At 42.1% G+C, this 18257-nt stretch overlaps 1 protein-coding gene across 5 annotated transcripts; it reads right to left on the reverse strand.

Moving 5' to 3' along the window:
* Positions 1 to 250: 250 nt before the first annotated feature.
* CENPI (centromere protein I) lies at positions 251 to 17205 on the reverse strand. 5 transcript variants are annotated; one of them, XM_038123177.1, is made up of 21 exons: positions 16999 to 17205; positions 15379 to 15691; positions 14588 to 14725; positions 14128 to 14246; positions 12966 to 13073; positions 11820 to 11868; positions 11456 to 11502; positions 10678 to 10767; positions 9100 to 9228; positions 8685 to 8849; positions 8324 to 8444; positions 8030 to 8118; positions 7602 to 7719; positions 7438 to 7502; positions 6836 to 6921; positions 6286 to 6421; positions 5419 to 5543; positions 4299 to 4347; positions 3911 to 4144; positions 2002 to 2043; positions 251 to 1201 (listed from the first exon to the last, which is right to left on the reverse strand). In XM_038123177.1, exons 2-21 carry the CDS (start codon positions 15575 to 15577, stop codon positions 1070 to 1072), a joined length of 2241 nt encoding a protein of 746 aa, XP_037979105.1. In that variant the 5' UTR covers positions 15578 to 15691; positions 16999 to 17205; the 3' UTR covers positions 251 to 1069. The 5 variants fall into 5 exon arrangements, with proteins under 5 accessions (XP_037979105.1, XP_037979106.1, XP_037979107.1 ...); XM_038123178.1 differs by having other exon boundaries at positions 17066 to 17174; XM_038123179.1 differs by lacking the exons at positions 15379 to 15691; positions 16999 to 17205 and having other exon boundaries at positions 14120 to 14246; positions 14588 to 14724.
* Positions 17206 to 18257: the final 1052 nt, after the last annotated feature.

Here is an 18257-nt window from a genome sequence, read left to right on the forward strand (position 1 = left end):
AGGGGATGAAGAAAGCAAACATCTTGAGTGGCTCCAGAGTCACTCTTAAGATTGATTCCTTTACTGAATCAAAGCACAGATTCACAATGCAAAATTCACTATAATCTAACCCAGCTCTAAAGTGGTTACAACCTTGTTTCACAGCAACAAAAAAAAAAAAATAAAGGAAAAATAAAGTTCATTCAGATTTTGGAAACCTCAGTTCAGCTTCTCTCAGCTTCTACTCAGACTTAAAATGAAATGACAGGAGAAGACACATTTTGTAAAAGAGTTTTTTTGAAATGACACATAGAAATATTTTACAGAACATAAATTATACATATGTACGCAAATAATATACAGCACCTACCAACCTAAAAACACAAAAAAGGAAAGTTACATTTGCACTTATCAATAGAGAAAATGGTGAGCTAGTGGCAACACTGTGTAAGTGCTCACACCAATAAATCATCAGATGAACACCAAACTTTCCAGCTGCACTAGAACATCATTATAACCAAAGTTAGCAAAAAAACTGAGCCTCAAAATGAAAATTAATTTCAGGAAGGTCAGTTTGGTCAGCCTGTTAAAAGTCATACAGAGTACAACAGGGGATTGGGAAACTCACACTGCTCCAATCCAAGACATACACAGCATCCCTGAAAGGCTGATTAAGCTGTTTCTCATTACTTGCTGCTGAGGAAGGCAAAGCAGGTCAGGGGTCAACATTATTTGTAAATGAAGCACCACTGCTCACTGCATTTTGAGATGGAAAGTGTTCGTTTCTCAATCAGAACAGATACTCCAACAGAGAGACACCAGGGTGAAAAAGGTGGATGTCACATAACACAGAGCTCACCAGCTTCAGACCAGAGAAGTTTAGCAGGGACGAGAGGGGGTTCAGTGTTAGTGAACTAAGCCAGCCTCAACATCTGTGTCTCCACTTTCATAAGAGACATGTCAGTACAAAAGTGCAGGTAAGAGTCAATGCTCTGTTTCTCTCCTCTGAGAAGGGAAGAATTAGTGACACAGTCCTTTAGAGTCTGCAAGTCTGCTCCAGATGACAGAAGAACTGCAGTGAGCCTCAGGGTCACGCTTCCACATTCCCTGCTTTTCTGCAAGAGGTCTGGGAAACCCGACTGATGCTGCTCTCAATAAACACCTTCAGCCCCTTCAAACCTTGGGTGTAGAGATATTCCAGATACCAGTCCCACTTCTTCCCCTGTAAACCAGAAAAAGGAGTCAGATGTGCAGAACAAAGCTTTACCTTTCTTAAGCCAATTTGCAAAGGTCTGCAAACTCTGCCCTCCTGTGGGACAACATCCACATGTTGGGTGACATCTGTAAATACCCACAGGGGTACAGAGTCACCTGCTGCTCCCAAATGCCCACAATTACACAGTACACATTCTTAGACTGAATCATGATCTTTCTTTAATACTGAAAATTTTTCTAAATCCCACTTCTAGAAAAAGAAAAGTCTGTTGGATCAACAGGGAATGTCAGGAACCAAATGAACATGGCTATTAAAGCCTTCCTTCCATCACTGGTGGTGATTCCTCCAGATCAGGTTTGAAGTACACTGTGGCAGAGGAAAGGAAACGAACTGCCACTGTGTTTGCTCAGTGGAGAATTCCTGTTCAAAGCTGTAACAAAGCTACATCTGTCTCCGAAGCATAATATGGAGCAGGATTTGTATTACCAATCAACTTCAGGTGCATCCAGAATGTAACTTTTTCTGGAGCCTGCAGACAGCAAAAACCAGCCCTGTCCTGACATTGCACTGACTCAAGAAGGAAATACAAAATCTCAAATCACTAGCCATAGACACGTAACTTCTCAGGTGTTGATGTCCTCTTGTTTGGCCCTGTTAAGAGCCTGAATCAAAGCCTACAGCTAGAATTTTTCCCCTTCCAAAATTTTTCTAGAGCATTTGTGAGTTTGGTGAATATTACAACCACATCCTCTTCAACACAGCTGCTGCAATTTGCCTGCTTTATTTACTAAAACAAGAAATCTTACCTTAATTAATTTGAAGTTGAAGGTGGTATCATCAGGACAAATCTTAAGGAAAGGGAATAAAACAATATCAAGTCAGATACAAAGTATGTCCAGGGTTGCTGGGTCTCTGCTAAGTCCTCTCCTAAATCAGGAAGTGCAGGCATGCAAAGAAATCCAGAGATTTTTAAATCCTGCTTCAGAGGGGGCTTCCAGCAGCATACCCTGTGCATAAGAGGCAGGGTAACAATCTGGACCCTCTTGCCCTGTGCTGCAGCATTACAGGATAGCAACAGGCAAGATTCACAGGTATCTTGACCATTGTCTCTCTACAGTGTAAAAATCTCCCTTTCTAAATACCAGAAATTCACAGCAATGAGAAAGTGTCACTTCTCTCCTCTAGCTCTGAGATCAGTGCTTGTGCTCCCCCAGTGCTGCAGAGCAGTGCCCTCTGCTGCTCGCACTGCTGAGGAAAACCTGTCCCTGCAGCTCAACGTTATTTCCTCCTGCCTCAAAACACATTTGTCATAGCTGCTGAGCAAAATTTCCCCTGGTTCTGCAGTAGAAAGAGAATGCAAGAATTCCCCACCAGAAAGTTTTTGACGTTTAAGGGATTTTGAGGTTGGGTGGTTTTTGGTTGTGTGGTTTGGTTCATAGTTTGGGGTGGTTTTTTTTTCACGTGCAAAACTTACAAAGCAAAATTAGGAACCTGTGTCAGGGAAAGTTTAGGTTGGCTATTAGGAAGAGGTTCCTCCCACCGAGGGTGACTGGGCACTGGAACAGGCTCCCCAGGGGAGTGGTGACAGCACCAAGCCAGGCAGAATGCAAGAAGTGTCTGGAAAACACTCCCAGGCACAGGGTGGGATTCTTAGGCTGTCCTCTGCAGAGGCAGGAGATGGACTTTGATTTTTTTGGATCCCTTCCACTGCAGGATATTTCGTGATTCTAGGAAGCCTCAAAACAAAAATTATGTGGACAAAAGATATGAGATATATACAACTTCTTTCCTTGGTCTAACAAAACCAAAATAGCTTCCTTGAGAAGAGACAAAAGCTGAATTTAATCAGCAGTAAGACACAAACTAGCTTGATTCAGGACACTGAGCACATAACAAAGGCAAATTTGTCAAGTGTCCCTAAGCAGAATTCTTTGCTTCAACTTCTCAGGTGCCCCTTGCTGCATTCCAGCAGTCACACCTACACTTGCCTTGAGCCTGCCAACATTTCTCACAACAAACTGGCATCTCTGTGCAGCCCTTGGACAGCCTACAAAACCCGGTTTTTTGGAGCAGCACACACACCTTGGGACAATAACAGCTCTGGCAAACTGCTCTCTCCACTCTTCAGCAGCTGCACTGAACACATGAGGGCACCCACAGTTCAAGAGAGCTCCTGGCAGAACTCACCAGACAATGCAAGACAGTTCCATGTTATCTCACCTCTGTACTTGAAGCAGCTACTTGTATTTCTGTTTTAGTAAGCCAAAAAAGCTACCACGAGAGCCAGAAAGCACTGCTAACAAATTCTAGCATGAACAGCTGCACGTAATTTAACCATGCATTTCTTGACTTTCTAGAGTCTAAATATTTAGATCACACTGCCTGTTTTGTGGGGCAGAATGTACCTTTGGTAAGCTTTTACTGAAGTGTCATTTATTTCATTAATTAGCTATTTTAGTTCTATCTCCAAATTATCATGAGTACAAATTCACATCCAAAACTGCTAGATTCCTACATTCAACTGCTCTCATACCACACAAAGCAAGACTCTTCAAATTGTGCCAATAATCTAACAAACACAAAATGCCACAGCAGTTTTTGAAAGCTCAGCTGCCTCTACCAGTCAGCCAGGACACAGAGACACTTCTCTACAGAAACAGTCAAGACAGAACATCTGGTGCCATGAAAGATCCAAATCTTGGCCTACACCATTACCTGCTGCAGGAATTGAACAGAGTATCCCATCATGGCTGGATGATAGACAATGTTAAAGCTGGTATTTAATTCCTTCACTGCAGTTTTACTCAGGAGTTCATCATCCATACGAAGACCTTGAGGATGAATATCCTTCTGGAATGCACTGGATGTCCACAAACAGCCCACCATAGCTATTATGTACTGGTTGTACTCTTGGTATGTCTGGTTACTGAACTTGAACTGCAGTATTTTCTGAGGGGGGGGAAAAAAATCAATAAATAACATCCTCAAAGCAGCTGTGTGCTCCCTCCAGTCCTTAAAAGATGGCCATTAGTACACCTCCCCTCCACTCAACCCAATTCCTTGCTTAGTCTGTTCTAGCACGTAACAGATGTGTCCACAATACCTTTTTACTCAGCTCATTTTCTTTTGCAGCCACTAAGTTGGATCGATACCTGAAAAAAAAGCCAAAGTAAAGAAAAAGTTAGGGGCATATAGATTTTTACTACATGCCTGTGTTGAAAAAAGCTACAGGAATGTATCAAGAAAACTTATTTCCACCATGAGAAAGATCATCCAATTTTATTGTTGAAAGAGAGAGACATGAAAAAGAATTCAAAGGGGCTTCATCACTTGGCAGGGTAGGGACATATCTAATAATATTAGTCTCTTAAATGATTCACACATGACCAGTTTGCCTGGGACAGTCACCTTCATAAATGCAACACACAAGAACGGACATCCAGCCTTTAAATCAGCAGAGAAATGCAGCGTGTTTTTAAGAAAGAAGACTTTCATTCACTAAGCGAAGAAACAGAAGTCACTGGAAGTAATGCAACTTGACAGTTGTTCTATATAATAAGCACTAGCTCTTCTTATTTCCTAGAGACCTTCCTGTCATGTTAATTACCCTGCAGATCCCTTAGAGAAAAAGCCACATGGAGAGCCCTGCACCAGCTGTCAGCTATTGGCCACTCTTCTCCTCAGATGCAGCCACTGGAACTAACAAGGCCAAGAAGTGCAGCCTTGGTGGTGGATCCTGCAGAGCAACAAACAGAGCTGTCTTTGGCCTTGCCAGCAGCACGAGGCAGTCCCAAATTCCTGGAGTTTGGAGGTGGAAGAAGTGCTTCCTACTCAGCACATGGTAGAATTTTTAAGGAAAAGTTCAAGTGTAATAGCCAAAGAACAGGAGTGAGAAGTTGTGTGGTTACTACCATTAATCCCAGCTGGCTGACTTTAGTTCCCTCAAAATAATAGGGGAACTTCTTCCTTCACATATCAAAGATATGGAAATAATACCAGGAAAGAGGTCAGAATCCTGCTGTCTTGGATAACAGACTGAAAAAAAACAAAAGAGTAGGAACTACAGCTGTAAAATCCTTTATCATGAAAGCTGGACACAAGTGGAATTTTTACCTTTACCTTGCATGGCAAGAAGATCCCAGGTTTTTACAACAAAGTCATTTCATTCCAAAAGACTGAAAGAGAAGACAAGGAGTCCCTGCAGCCTACACCTGTTGTAGTACCTGTACATAATGTAGCAGAGCTGATTCAAGTTGACAGAATCCATGCAGAGCAGTGCTGGGTAGAAAACCCCAGCAGGAGGCATTATCAACAAAGGAAGGTTGTACTTCAGGTAGATGTCACACACCTGCAATGAAACACATCCAGGCTGATTATTACTGCCAAAGTAATGAATACTGCAAACTCCCAAGGGAGTTATAGCAACAGAGAGCACGACACTGAATTCCAGCCAGATCCATCCAGAAGGGAAGGCCAGGGTGTCTTACACAAGTGTTGTTACCCATTAGTTTTGTGCATTGTTAATGAACAATTCAGTTACAAATAGATGCCAGAACCACAATTGTTTTTTCAGCTATTCCCAACCTGAATTGTAGGAGCTGTTGCTGTTGTCACAGCATGGCTGGAGCTCACAATAAGTACAACTACAGAGAGGACATGAGGAAGCTGGAAGAATACTTAAGGCTATTTGATGCTGTTCAGTTTGCCTAGAGCACAAGCTAGAAAAAAACCCACATGTTTAAGGAAACACTTAACGAAAACCAACCAAGACATGATGTTTGAAATTGAACTGATCACTGTTCTTTTCTTTAAGTCATCATTAAAAAAGCAGGCTATGGCCTACTGTTACTTTTCCTTCCTCAGTTCACCTCTGAATTAAGAGCAACCACTTTCTAGCGGCATATTTACTTCTACCTGTGGATGCAACAGCAGCTTTCACCTGCAGATCTACCAAGTATGTGGAATATTCTGGCACTTAATCACAAAGTTCTGTAAACTAGAAAGAGTAAGATGTTTTTATGCTCTAGCTTAAAAATGCAAACAGCCTTAGGAGTACTTGAAAAGAAAGACAAAATGACTGGGATACATACAGTCCCATAGAAATCCAGAATGAAGTAGAGCAAGAGCGTGGAATTGTTTTCCAAACGCAGTGCAACAGTAGAGATCCATCCCACATAGTGAACCAGTTCAGCCACCACGTTCACTAGCCCAGAGAGGGTGGTGTTCCTGCAGCAATGACATGGCACAGAATTACACATACCTCCTGGCAAACAGCAACATGGAAAATGGTAAAACAAAATTGAGATTTATGCCTTTGCCCCATCAAATACTCAACAACAGACACTTGTTCTTCAATACAGCCAGTAACACATTGTTACCAGCACTATTACGAACACCCAGCTGTCAGTGTTATGAGGATTTTGAATTCTGGACACTTCCACTTCCAGTGTCAGCAGAAATACTTCTAAAGAAAGGCAAAGAACAGGCCTGACAGTGTAGCTTACAATATAGCAGAATCATAACTGCATTATTAACCTTCTGGTTGGTCTTTAGGCTGGGTGTTAGGGCTAGAATATGGATCTAAATACACTGGTGAGCAGTGCACAGAACACAGCTCACATTCTTTAAAGACAAACTTACACAGAAGTAGTCTCCAAATCCATTTGAATCACATTGCAATTTAACCAGTTCTGCAACAGCTCCTTCAGGCTCTCAAGAACACTGCACTGCAATAGGCAAAAAGAAATCAGGTTGATGACAATTTATGCAAGAGAATAATTCCAAACAAAGAATGCCTTGAGAATTGGCATATCCAAGGAAAGGTATGAGGAGTTTCTCGGGAGCAGTGACATAGTTGCATGGCCCCTAGAACTGAATGTATATGTTGTATATGGCCTTTCCTGGAGAAAGTGAACTTCAAGTACTAAAAAACTGCAATAAAACAGCTTAAAGAAGTAGTTAAAACTGCAGTAAAACAAATGAACTATTGTGTTGTGTGCTATCAGTTCTTTTTATCTCCCGTGCTTAATTCCAGTCAAAAAAGGAAGATATCTTAAAACACCTATTTCCTAAAGAAGTTAAACTGTAAGTATATATTTTATCCTGTTTGGGCACAGACTTCTCAAAAAAATGTTTCCTATAGAATCCCTCAGACTGCTACACCTAACACAAGTACAGACAGCAGTATCAACTAGATGTTTAGTGAATACAAGCATTGTATTCAATGTAATTAATTAAATTACCTTAAAGTAAATAGATGATGTGAAAAAGAGCTGTGCCAGGGGATCATAGAGATATGACTTAATGTCTGAAAAAAAATGAGAAAGCGTATGATATCAGTGCACAAATTCTATGCCCTGAGATATCCCCACTGTCCGAGCTCACCCAAAGGATCTGAGGCACATACCAGAGAAACTGCTGAGGGGGATCCAACTCATGAGCCTGAGGATTTCTGAGCGGCAGCAGAAGCCATCCCAGAGAGGAAGGGTCTTATACAGGAACTCTTCACAGGCAGAAAATCCCTCCTGAACAGTAGAAGAAAAGCATTCAAAAAGTCATCTGACTGCAGCTTACCACACTCACATTCACTCTGGAGAAGGCAAGAGGCTCACACCTCCTTCCTGCCATCCTTGCCAGGACATTCAAATTATCATTCTTAGATTATTTTTCCTGCAGAAATCAAAGCAATTTCCAGAATATTGACTTGCCATAGGTAAAGGTATTTTTATCACTTGAGTCACTGTCTCAGAAATACTACAGGAACCAAGTAAGTGCCAGAAGGTCTTTAAGGGAAGACTTTGTGAAACCCTTGGCTTCCACAAAACATGCACTTACCTGCAAGAAACATTCTGCCTTGTAGATAGTTTCCAGGAAGCTCTTGAATTCTTCTTCATATGGGTTATCAACCACACACCAGGTGCATTCTGAACAGGAGAGAATACTGTACTTGAACATGAGCACAGCAAGAACAAGCACAATGAGAAACCAAATTCAGCTCTCCTCCAGTAGCTGTTTTAACACTATGGTTTATCACTGTAAATCTGAATAGCAAAGAACCATTACTAAAAAGTGAAAAGCCTCAGACATCCTTTAGCTCCCTCCCTCCCAAGATAATACTAAAGTTCCTACCTTCCTGGAGCATCTGGCCCATCCAATAGTAAAGCCTCAGGTAAATTGATTCATCTTTCACACAATTCATGTAGTGAAGCAATAAGGGGTTTGTTAGCACTGAACCCATCTGGGAAGGAAACTGCAAGAAAAAAAGAAAATAAAGAATTATTCAGTATTTACATCAATAAACTGCCAGAGAACCTTATGTCCAATCTTTTTACCAGCAACAAGACCATTCCCAGGACTCCTCCACCATCCTCAGTTAGGACTAGATGCTGTTAGAATTAGGTAGCCCACACACTACTCACATATAAATAGGGCACAGAGGAACATTCTTTTGATCTCCCAAAACATTCACCAAGACCTTCCTGAAACCCACCTCTAGACGGTGGATATTCTGTAGGAGCTGAGGGAAGGTCTGCAGCTGCTCCACTGGCAAAGACTCGTCTGTACTGTACAAATAAGAACAGTTCTTTTCTCTGCCCTCTTCTAAATGATTTGTGTTTGCACTGCTTGCAGGTATAAACAGCTGGGCATTCCATTTCTGTAGAAAGCAAACATAAATTACTCAGCTCCCAATGCAATTGGCCGCACTCATGAACAGTGTTCCCAGAAAGACCCAGTTTTACAAAAAAGGTATCCAGGCTTTCATTATAATTGATTGTTGCTTTTCTCCATCGTTACTCCCCACTTTCCAGTGCCAAAATAAAGCCAGACTCCCATTATTTGCCAATATTCATAATGAAAACCACTCCTTGGCACCTTCTAGGGTGTGCCTCAGGCCCATAACATACCCTTTTTCGTGACTGAGGTTGAGACGTGCCTAAAAACACTGCCTGAGACAGGGGAGAGGCTCCTTGGTTTCTCTGCCTTACTGCAGTGATTGCTGCTTTCCACGGGCCCTCTGAGTTCTTGAAGTAAGTCTGAAAATAGAAATCAGAAGTCCATGCAAGAAGTTCAGCTAAGACAAAGCAACAGAAATATCACTTTCTATTCTGATGAACATCACCACAGTCATGTAGAGACACTCAACTCTACTCGACAGATTTTCACAGCACACAACTCTCATCATTGCTCAGTTTCATCACCTTTGGTCTACAATTCAACAGCTGGGCTTTTATTTCCTTTGGAAACAACATCCCCCTTTTCAGGAGGGATCTCCAACACTTCTATCTTATAATCTTAACTCAAACCAACCATCAACTCATAGATTAAACCTCAAGTATACCTTAAAATTAAACATGACCAAAGTATGTTCAGTTAATAGAAAAATTTCCTGAATGCAGCATCAGTGACACCCACATAACAGAGCAATGGCATGAGTAACCAAATACTCAAATTAACGTCGATATTGCTAGAGAAAATTGGAAAAGCTAACAGCTTTCTGCACTTTTTTTTTTTGACATTTCAATGCCAATCAGTCTTTAAATCCTAATCAAGTGCCAAAACATCACAAAAGTATTCAGATTGGCTTGGACCTAAGTTAATCAAGCTTTTAGTACAAAACACAGTGTGTTCATAAAGACAGCTGAAGAAATACTTGGGATCTAGTTGCTAGTCATTTACTGCACTTCTAAAAAATGCAAATGTACATGCTAAAAAATGTAAATTCTCCAACAGATGACTGTGCAGCACAATGCAAAGTAAAAATTTAGAGAACAATATAAATGTACAAGCAGATTGAAATAAATTTTATTGAAAGTCAACTTGCCTGCATATAAAGTCTGTTCTAAAAAACCAACAAAAATCTCAAACTTTCAAGTCTATCCCACTGAAATAAAATTTTGTTGCACAATTTAGGTCTCACCAGATATTGTATTCTCTTAGATATCTGATTCTGCTACATGTTTCTACTTGGTCAAAGGGCTCAGCACACAGCCCTCTCTAAAAGGGGAATTATTTTTTGCTGTTCCTTGCAGCTCTGACAAATCAGTGTCCTACTTTTTTTACCTGCTTTTTTCTCTTTCCTATGACACAGACTTTCCGAGTGCAGAGCTACTTACTGACTTCCACTGTCATTTGTACTTGAGCATGGCAGCAATTAGAACAATGCCTTGACAAATTAGACAGTTTGTTTCCTTCAGAACTTAATATTGTGTGAAACAAGTCAAACCCAGCAGGAACACCAAAAGAAGGATTAAAGAAATCCTCATAAAATAAAGGTAGATGTCATCCCTCACCAAATCATCTCATTATGCTGAAGAGGAAACAAAACACAAGGCAAGGAATCCTCATCTAAACCTGATTTTACTCAGTGAAAAGAGGAAACAGAATTAATTTTCACCAGTAAATCTGCTATAGCTTAAATAGAAAGCTCCATACAAATACTGTAGTAAATCCTGGTTTTGAATTGACTAAATCTAATTCCTTACCTTCATTTTCCCAGGAAGGGTTATGGTCACCTGTTCTGGGCAGAAAAGTTTGTAAAGTGATAGCAGAGCTTGCAGATGAGACTGCATTCCCTGTCAAATAACAGAACAAGAAGGAAAATGTGAGGTATGTTTCTAATATAGAAACTGAATGCTGTATTTTAGAAGCAAAAAACCTCAGTGATCAGTAAAAGCTAAATTCCTAGAGCTACACACGATCAACAACTGAAACTAACAGAAACAACAGAAATTGGGTCAATTAAATAACAACAGCCAGAAGACTGAAGACCTTCCTGTAGTCATAACTAGGAATTTAAAGGAATAATAATAATAATAACTAGGATACAAAGGAATTTAAAGTGATAAAAAATCCTCGTCTGCTGTCTAAAAAACCTGTTGTTATAGCAATGTTTTTTTCTTTTAAAAAAAAAGGAGCAAGTCCTCTACAAACTTACATTTTTCAGACATTTTTGGTACCACTTTAAAAAGGAAGATGAATAGAAAGTTAAAGACTGTAACAGATAAATGAAGCTGCCCCTTGCCTCAGAGATTTCACCATACCTGGTCACAAAACATTGAGCTTTGCATATATCACTGTATGTGCTCACAAAACACACGTGAAAATTAGGGATGCACATGCAAGAGTGAAACTTTGATGCTACAAAGACTAAAACCTACAATTCCAAGTCCAGCCATTCCTCTCCACTGCGTAAGAATATTAGTCTTAGAAAGTGCATTATTAAGCACTGTCCAAACTCTACAAGATCTGAAATAAACTCACCATTTTTGCTTGGAGGTCAAGCAGCATCCTAATTCGAAAAGGCTTGACTGGAAATACAATTAAGAATATAAATAATTTTAAAAATACCACATTAGACATCTAAGCAAAAGTTATATTAGTAACATTTTTATTATAAAATCATGACAAAGCAAGTAGAACTAATAATTCTTATTTCTAGGGTACTAGAGATGTTTCCAATTCAGCAAGTGCTACACAAAGTTTTGCCTGAACTACCACTCATTCTTCTTTGCATTAAAAGCACAATATTGGCTAATCATTGTATCGGCTGCATTGGAAGAAAAGGCAGCACCAAGACCAGAATCAGAAATAAAATGGTATTTCAGCTCACACAGATGAGACTCACCATTTTCCTTCCTGGTCAGCAGGTAGAGCAGGTGGCAGACGTAGGGGCACTGCAAAGCAAGGGCAGCCATGAGCTCTCCTGCTGCTGCAGACACACAGCCAGGATACACAAAGAGCAGCACAAGAGACAGCCCCACACAGCAACTTCATTTAAAACCTCAGCTACACTGGGAGCAGTCCTGACAGTAACCAAGCTCTTTAATTAACTTGGATCATTTATTTTGGAGAATGATCTAGAAATTACAAGAGTCAGCAGTGAAAGTGCAATTACATTTTCAAAAGGAAAGGCACCTTTGAACCAATATACTTTTTTAGAGCTTTTAACTGCAGTTGAGGCTGTAAAGAGTCTTAAATTAGTTTCAAACCAACTCTGATGCACTTTCCAACTGACCCATCATGACTGAAGAAGCTATTTCAAACACTAAGAACTTAAATCCAGTTTTATGAAAAGATTATAAATTAAGTTAACCTAAACCATTAAAAACATTACAAGAAATACAACTCAGAACTTTGGGAACTTGTTTTAACCAGAAAATATCCTAAAGTGAAAGAATACTAACAATTTCATACCTAACGACTGCCAAGATCATCTTATTATGCACTGAATGCAAACACTTCAAAATTCCTGGATTTTACAGTTGCCATATGGCAGAAATTGCCTGAATGCTTGTTCTCTTTTAAGCTATGTTTGAAATTAATTAAGTAGAACAGCAATTGGTTTCTCACCTTAAATAAACACTGCTCTAATTTTTTTCTCTTTTTTTTTCTTTTTGCTCAAGGTATACAAGTCAGTTTCTGCCCAGGAGCAGGAGACTTTACCTGCAGATGTCTGACAATCCTAGAGACCACTGTTACTCTTTGGAATTTAGACAGAAAAATGGTCACACTCTTGTGATACAGCATAGCAATTCTTGCAAACATGTTAAACAGACAGACCACGGCAATGTTACAGTGCTTGCCTGTTTATGGATCTAAATTACCCAGGAATCTTCTAATGCAAAGAGAAAATAAAAAAAAGAAATCCTGCCATCAGAAAATGGTCTCTAACCAACACCTACTCCAGACCAATTCTAGCATTAATATGTATACTACTAATGAACATTTAGGTTTATTTTATCAGTTCCATATGTTCTTCAGCTCTCCTTACCATCTTCTCATCTTGCAGGAAGGAGAAGAAGAAACCATAGAGGGCATGAAGCTGCTCCTTGTGATCAATGAAGTCAAACACTGCTATCAGCCACTTTAAAAAAAGCACCTGCAGACAGGAAAAAAAACCCACATTACATTAAGTGATGGGCAAAAGGCAGGGGAATCAGAAGCCAGCTCCAGAGACACGACCAGTAAGGATACACACCGTTCTCAAGGATAACCAGGGAGCTACAGACAAACAGTTCAGGATATTCAGATGCAGCAAGTCCACCAAGGGATTCACCAGGTAAAAACAGCTGGCCCCATCACTGCTAGTGGCAACTGGGTTTTGGTTTCGGTTTCTAGAACCACTATTTGTGCATCAGTAGTGATTGGGAGAGAGGGAATCCAATAAACAGGGCACACATGGGCTCAGCCTGGAGAAAAGGAGGCTCAGGGGGGACCTTCTCCCTCTTTACAACTCCCTGAAAAGAGGCTGAAGTTAGGCAGGGGCCAGTCTCTTTTCCCAAGTACAAAAGTGATGGGTCAAGGAGAAACAAGCAGCAAGTTCTGCCAAGGAGGTTGAGATTGGATAATAGGTGAAATTTCATCACAAAAGGGTTGTCAAGCACTGGAATCCTCTGCCAGGGAAGTGGCTGAATCACCATCCCTAGAGGGATTTACAAGATGTGCAGCTGTGGCTCTTGGGACACGGTTGGCTTTGCAGCATTAGATTAATGGTTGGATTCTGTGGTCTTAATCTTTGCCCATCTAAATGATTCTACCGCATAAACCTTTGAGCAGACCATGTGAACACAACAAAGACTTAACGTTAAGTCATGTTGCCACAGCCAGAATGTACACAACCTAAGGGACACCTCACTGAAATTAAAGGATGCCTCACACAGCAGAAGTATTTCACAGAAATGGTGGAGACACCATTCCTGAGGAGTTCAAAGATACAAGACAAGCAGGAACCAAATCTCCACAGGCAGTTTCAATGTGTTTCTTGGTTCCCATTGCCACTCTAGCAATGGGCATCTCTGCCAGTCTTGGTAAATGACAGTATCCTGTGTGAGACCTTGTACAATAAAACCTCAGGATTTTTGATTCCTCAAAATAACCTGTTCTTATGGTTCCTGTGCAGAAGCAATAACTACTGTAAACACTTACTAAGTTACCTGGATGTTGCCTGAGCATTTGCCGACGCAGAGCCAAGACACAGCTGTAACCACAGAATTTTCTGGTATCACTGAGGCAGGAATCAGGCTCTTCAATAAACGAGTATTCACTGTATCAGCTGGGAAAAAAAACAATTTCAAGTAACAAAGTAAACTATTTCAAGGTGCTCATGTATCAGGTTCTTCATTATTTTTTTGCAGCTTAAGTCAAAATTCCCTCTGGACTAAATTATTTAGAGCTTCCTTGCTCAAAGTAATGGGGTATATGAATTTACTAAGGACTTACCTATACCTCAAAATGATGACAAATGATTCATTTAAGCTAAACAAAAGAAAATGGAAACTACACCAAATCATGCCAGAAAAATTGATTTTATGCTACAGTACCATAAACACATTATCTCAGCAGGTTTGATTAGAGGGGAAAGGCACATTCACCAGGAGCATAGAAAAGCTGTACCAAATCTGCCACTGAGCGCCACGTTCAGCAGGATCTCAAACCCTTCAGGGGGCAGCCCTTGCTTCAGGGCAGTGCTTTCCACAGCATCCAAGTGTTTCTGCACAACACTCTTCTTTTTCAGTGCAGCACAGTCTTGAACTAGGAAAAACAAACAGGACAAACACAGGATGAAACAACTTCTGAACAGAAATTAACTAAAAGCTTCTCTGAACTGTCCCTGCACATACTTCTTTTTCTTGACATAGTAACAAAGCAGAAAAACTTTTAAGACATTAAAGAAACATTACACAGCTCAGGGGTTAAAGAAGGAAAAGAAGTAAAATTATTCTGAAATTATCAATATTATAATAAGAAATATGTAGAGACTTCTTACAAGAGCATGTAGTGACAGGACGAAGGGAGTGGCTTCAAACTGAAGGAGGTTTAGATGGGATATTGGGATAAAATCCTTTTCTGTGAGGGTGGCGAGGCTCTGGCTTAGGTTGCCAAGAGAAGCTGTGGCTGCCCCATCCCTGAAAGTGTTCATGGTCAGGCTGGATGCAGCCCTGAGCAAGTTGATCTACTGGAGGGTGTCCCTGCCCATGGCAGGGGCGTTGAATCCTTCCAATCCAAACCATTCTATGCTATTCCTTTTTTTTTTTACATAGTAGTACCACAAAACTTCTAAGACGTTAAAGAAATAATACATAGCTCAGGCATTAAAGAAGAAAAACAGATATAATTTTTTTTAAAATTAAGAATGGAGCCATCATCTTCTCAATCCTAGATAGCCACCCAAAAAATTCCCTCACCTTTCTCAAAGTAGCTCAAAGCTTGCTCTAGAGACTCTTCCTGGCTATCATATTTCTGATCATTAGCAGATTGATTATTCTGCAAACTTTTTTCAGAGTCAATTTTCCCTCCTTTTCGCCAAGCAGAGAGATCAGTTTGGCTTTTATGGTGAACCTGCAGAGGCTGCTTTGGTGTCTTGGAACACCTCCTTCGCTGCATCTTTTCAGACTCCCAGCTGAGACTGGAGAATTTTACTCATTTGTCATGAGTGAGAGCCATTCCTTCCTTAGGTAAGAAAAGAGATCAGCTGAGGAATGTCAGCGAGCTGGTTCCCTGCAAGGAAAAGAAACATTTATTTTCCTGAAAAGCAAATTTCAGAGGCATTCTGCATAATGTCAGGGTAAATTCAGAAGAAATAGCTGACTGCTCCCTAAAAGATCAGACAAGATCCTCGAAGATGCAAAGACAACAGTGCATCAAAACTCTCATCTTACTTTAAGGAAAATAAATCCAAAGCAAAAATTAACTCAAACTCCTTTCAAGTTAAACATAATCTGATACAATTTTATATAGCATTTTAATAGAAAAATCAACATAACCAGTAAGTTAACATAACACAACCAAGTTTTCTTCTAAGTTAATTTTGTACATCATTATTTTCCTTACTTCTATTGCATATGCCAATACAACCAGCCAACAAGTCATGATTCTCTGCAAGGTTATGTACAGATGTCAGAGGATCATAACAACACTTTTCTTCCCATTTCACAAAAATTAGATTCTTCTGCAACCTTCCTACTAATTAGCTTGGATTAGAAAAACTAAGAAATTTTGGTAAACTTCCAAATGAGGCACAAGAGCTACCAACAGCGCCAAACTGCACAGCTGTGGGTGAAATACAGCCACAAAAGTGGCATTTTCTCCTCAATATGCTGCAGAGATCGATCTTTCACCCACAAAATAGGAAATTCTGCTACAGTTTCCTGAACTTGGTAGAGTGTGCACCCCTGTCCCCGGATTGCTGGAACCTATCTTTCCTGACACAATAAAACAGAATGACTTTCACTTCATACTCCCTCTCTACGTCTCACTTCCTTACGAGGTTACAATCATCATTATTTCCCTACAGGTGTGTCTGTCACTTTCCTGTGCAGCAAAGCTCGGTGTGGCACACTCTGGAGTGTGGCACCACCCTTCTCTCAGCTCCCTCAGCACCTTCTCGACATGTGCTTTGCTCTCTTTTGCCCTGCAGGAGGTTTACCACAAAGGTTTGGTGAAGGAGAGAGCAGCTGCAAGGGCAGTTCTGGCTGACAGCGAGCCCCTCGGTGCCGACACGAGGAGTGTGGCACCAGCACCCCTCACCCTCCTTCCCCGCACCCCCTTCCCCTGCGGTCCCACCGCGACTCACGCAGGGCCGCCCGGAGCATCCCGAGGGGACGCGGGTGGCGAGGCCTTCCCGGCCCAGGCCGGCGGCCCCGGGGCGCTCAGAGCGGCCGCGGGGGCCCCCGGCCCTGGGGAAGCCACTGACCACCCCCTCCCAGGGCCACTGGCCCTCCCGCTGCCCTGGCCACTGACCACTGCGGGGCAATGACCCTCCCGCTGCCACGGCCACCGACCCACCCGGCGCGCTGGCCACTCACCATCCCTCGACCGCTAACCGTCCCTCTCTCGGGGCAGCACTGACCACTCCCTCCTGCGGGCACTGACCGTTCCAGGGCAGTCAGCCCTCCTGCCGCCCTAGGCACGGGCCACCCTTCCCTCAGCCGCTGCCGGGCCGCCTCCCACCGGCTCCAACCGTCCCCGCATTCAAACCCCGCCGCCGCCGCCCCGCACATGCGCACTGCCCGCCGTGCTCCCTCCCTCCCACCACGCCCAGCCGCGCATGCGCGGTGCCGCCGCCGCGCGCGGTGGGCGGGAATGACGGCGGCGCTTCCTCTCCTCCTGCGCCGGGAGCCTCTGCGCGTGCGCGGCGCGCGGCGGCGGGAACGCCCCGTGAGGGGAAGGAGTCCCTCCCCTCAGGTGTGTCCGCGTCCGTCGGGCTGGGAACGGCGGCCGAGGGTTGCGTTTTAAAATAGAGAGGCGGGGAAAAAAGGCACATACAAAGCGAGGCCGTGACCCCGAGGCCGACCAAGGAAATGAGGGGCGTGGAGATAAGAGAGAAAAGCGCCAGAGGGAAGAAACGGAAATAAAGAATTAAAGGGAAAAAAAAAAAAGGAAGAATAAATTAGCATCGAGGTCTTAGAGAAGGAGTGGATCTGTTGTTGTCACTTCCAGCGAGCACAGATGGCTGGAAGCGTCCAAAAATAGCTGTTTAATGCTGAGGGGCAGTGACAGAGGTCAGCCGCTAAGATAAATACTGGCTTCTTGTTCCTGGGCTCCAGGATGAGTTGTCTCGCTCTGTAACAAAGAGCATGCAGCCACTGCTGCAGGTCAGTTGTTCATATCCATGCAAATGTGAAAAAAGGGGTTTTTTTAGTAGTCACTGAACAGTCTGAAGCTTTTACAGAGATAGGCTTTGCTCCATGGCATGCTTTATTATTATCATCTCTACAAGCTTCAGTGAGGAACGTTACCAAAGATAAACACAACAATTGTTCCCAAAGGTTTCCTGGGCTGGCTGCCCAGGTGAAAGGAAGGGCTGCAGCAGTTCAGTGGTGTGGGAATGCACAGCATGGTGTGGTATTTTTACTTGGTTTTGAATTAAAACACAATTAATAACCCCAGTTGGGAGATGGTAGTTAAAGCATCTTTTGGGAAGTAAAGGAAATTCTGTGTATATATGTTGGATGACCTTGAGATAGTCTGTGAAGATGAGATTGTCTAACAGAGGTGGCCTGCTGCTTCCTTTGCTCAGGGTGCACATCTGATAAGAGAGATTTAGTCCATCTGGAGCTGTGGA

This window comes from Motacilla alba, chromosome 4A (genome assembly GCF_015832195.1).
Source record: "Motacilla alba alba isolate MOTALB_02 chromosome 4A, Motacilla_alba_V1.0_pri, whole genome shotgun sequence".
NCBI classification, from domain to species: domain Eukaryota; kingdom Metazoa; phylum Chordata; class Aves; order Passeriformes; family Motacillidae; genus Motacilla; species Motacilla alba.

Excerpts from the sequence above, each read along its gene's own strand:
- CENPI (XM_038123177.1), bottom strand. The coding sequence starts at position 15,577 with ATGCAGCGAAGGAGGTGTTCCAAGACACCAAAGCAGCCTCTGCAGGTT. Across the intron at positions 8,850-9,099 it reads AACCTCAGTCACGAAAAAGG|AAATGGAATGCCCAGCTGTT; the intron begins GTATGTTATGGG and ends TGCTTTCTACAG. Across the intron at positions 6,922-7,437 it reads CATCATCTATTTACTTTAAG|TGCAGTGTTCTTGAGAGCCT; the intron begins GTAATTTAATTA and ends TGCCTATTGCAG.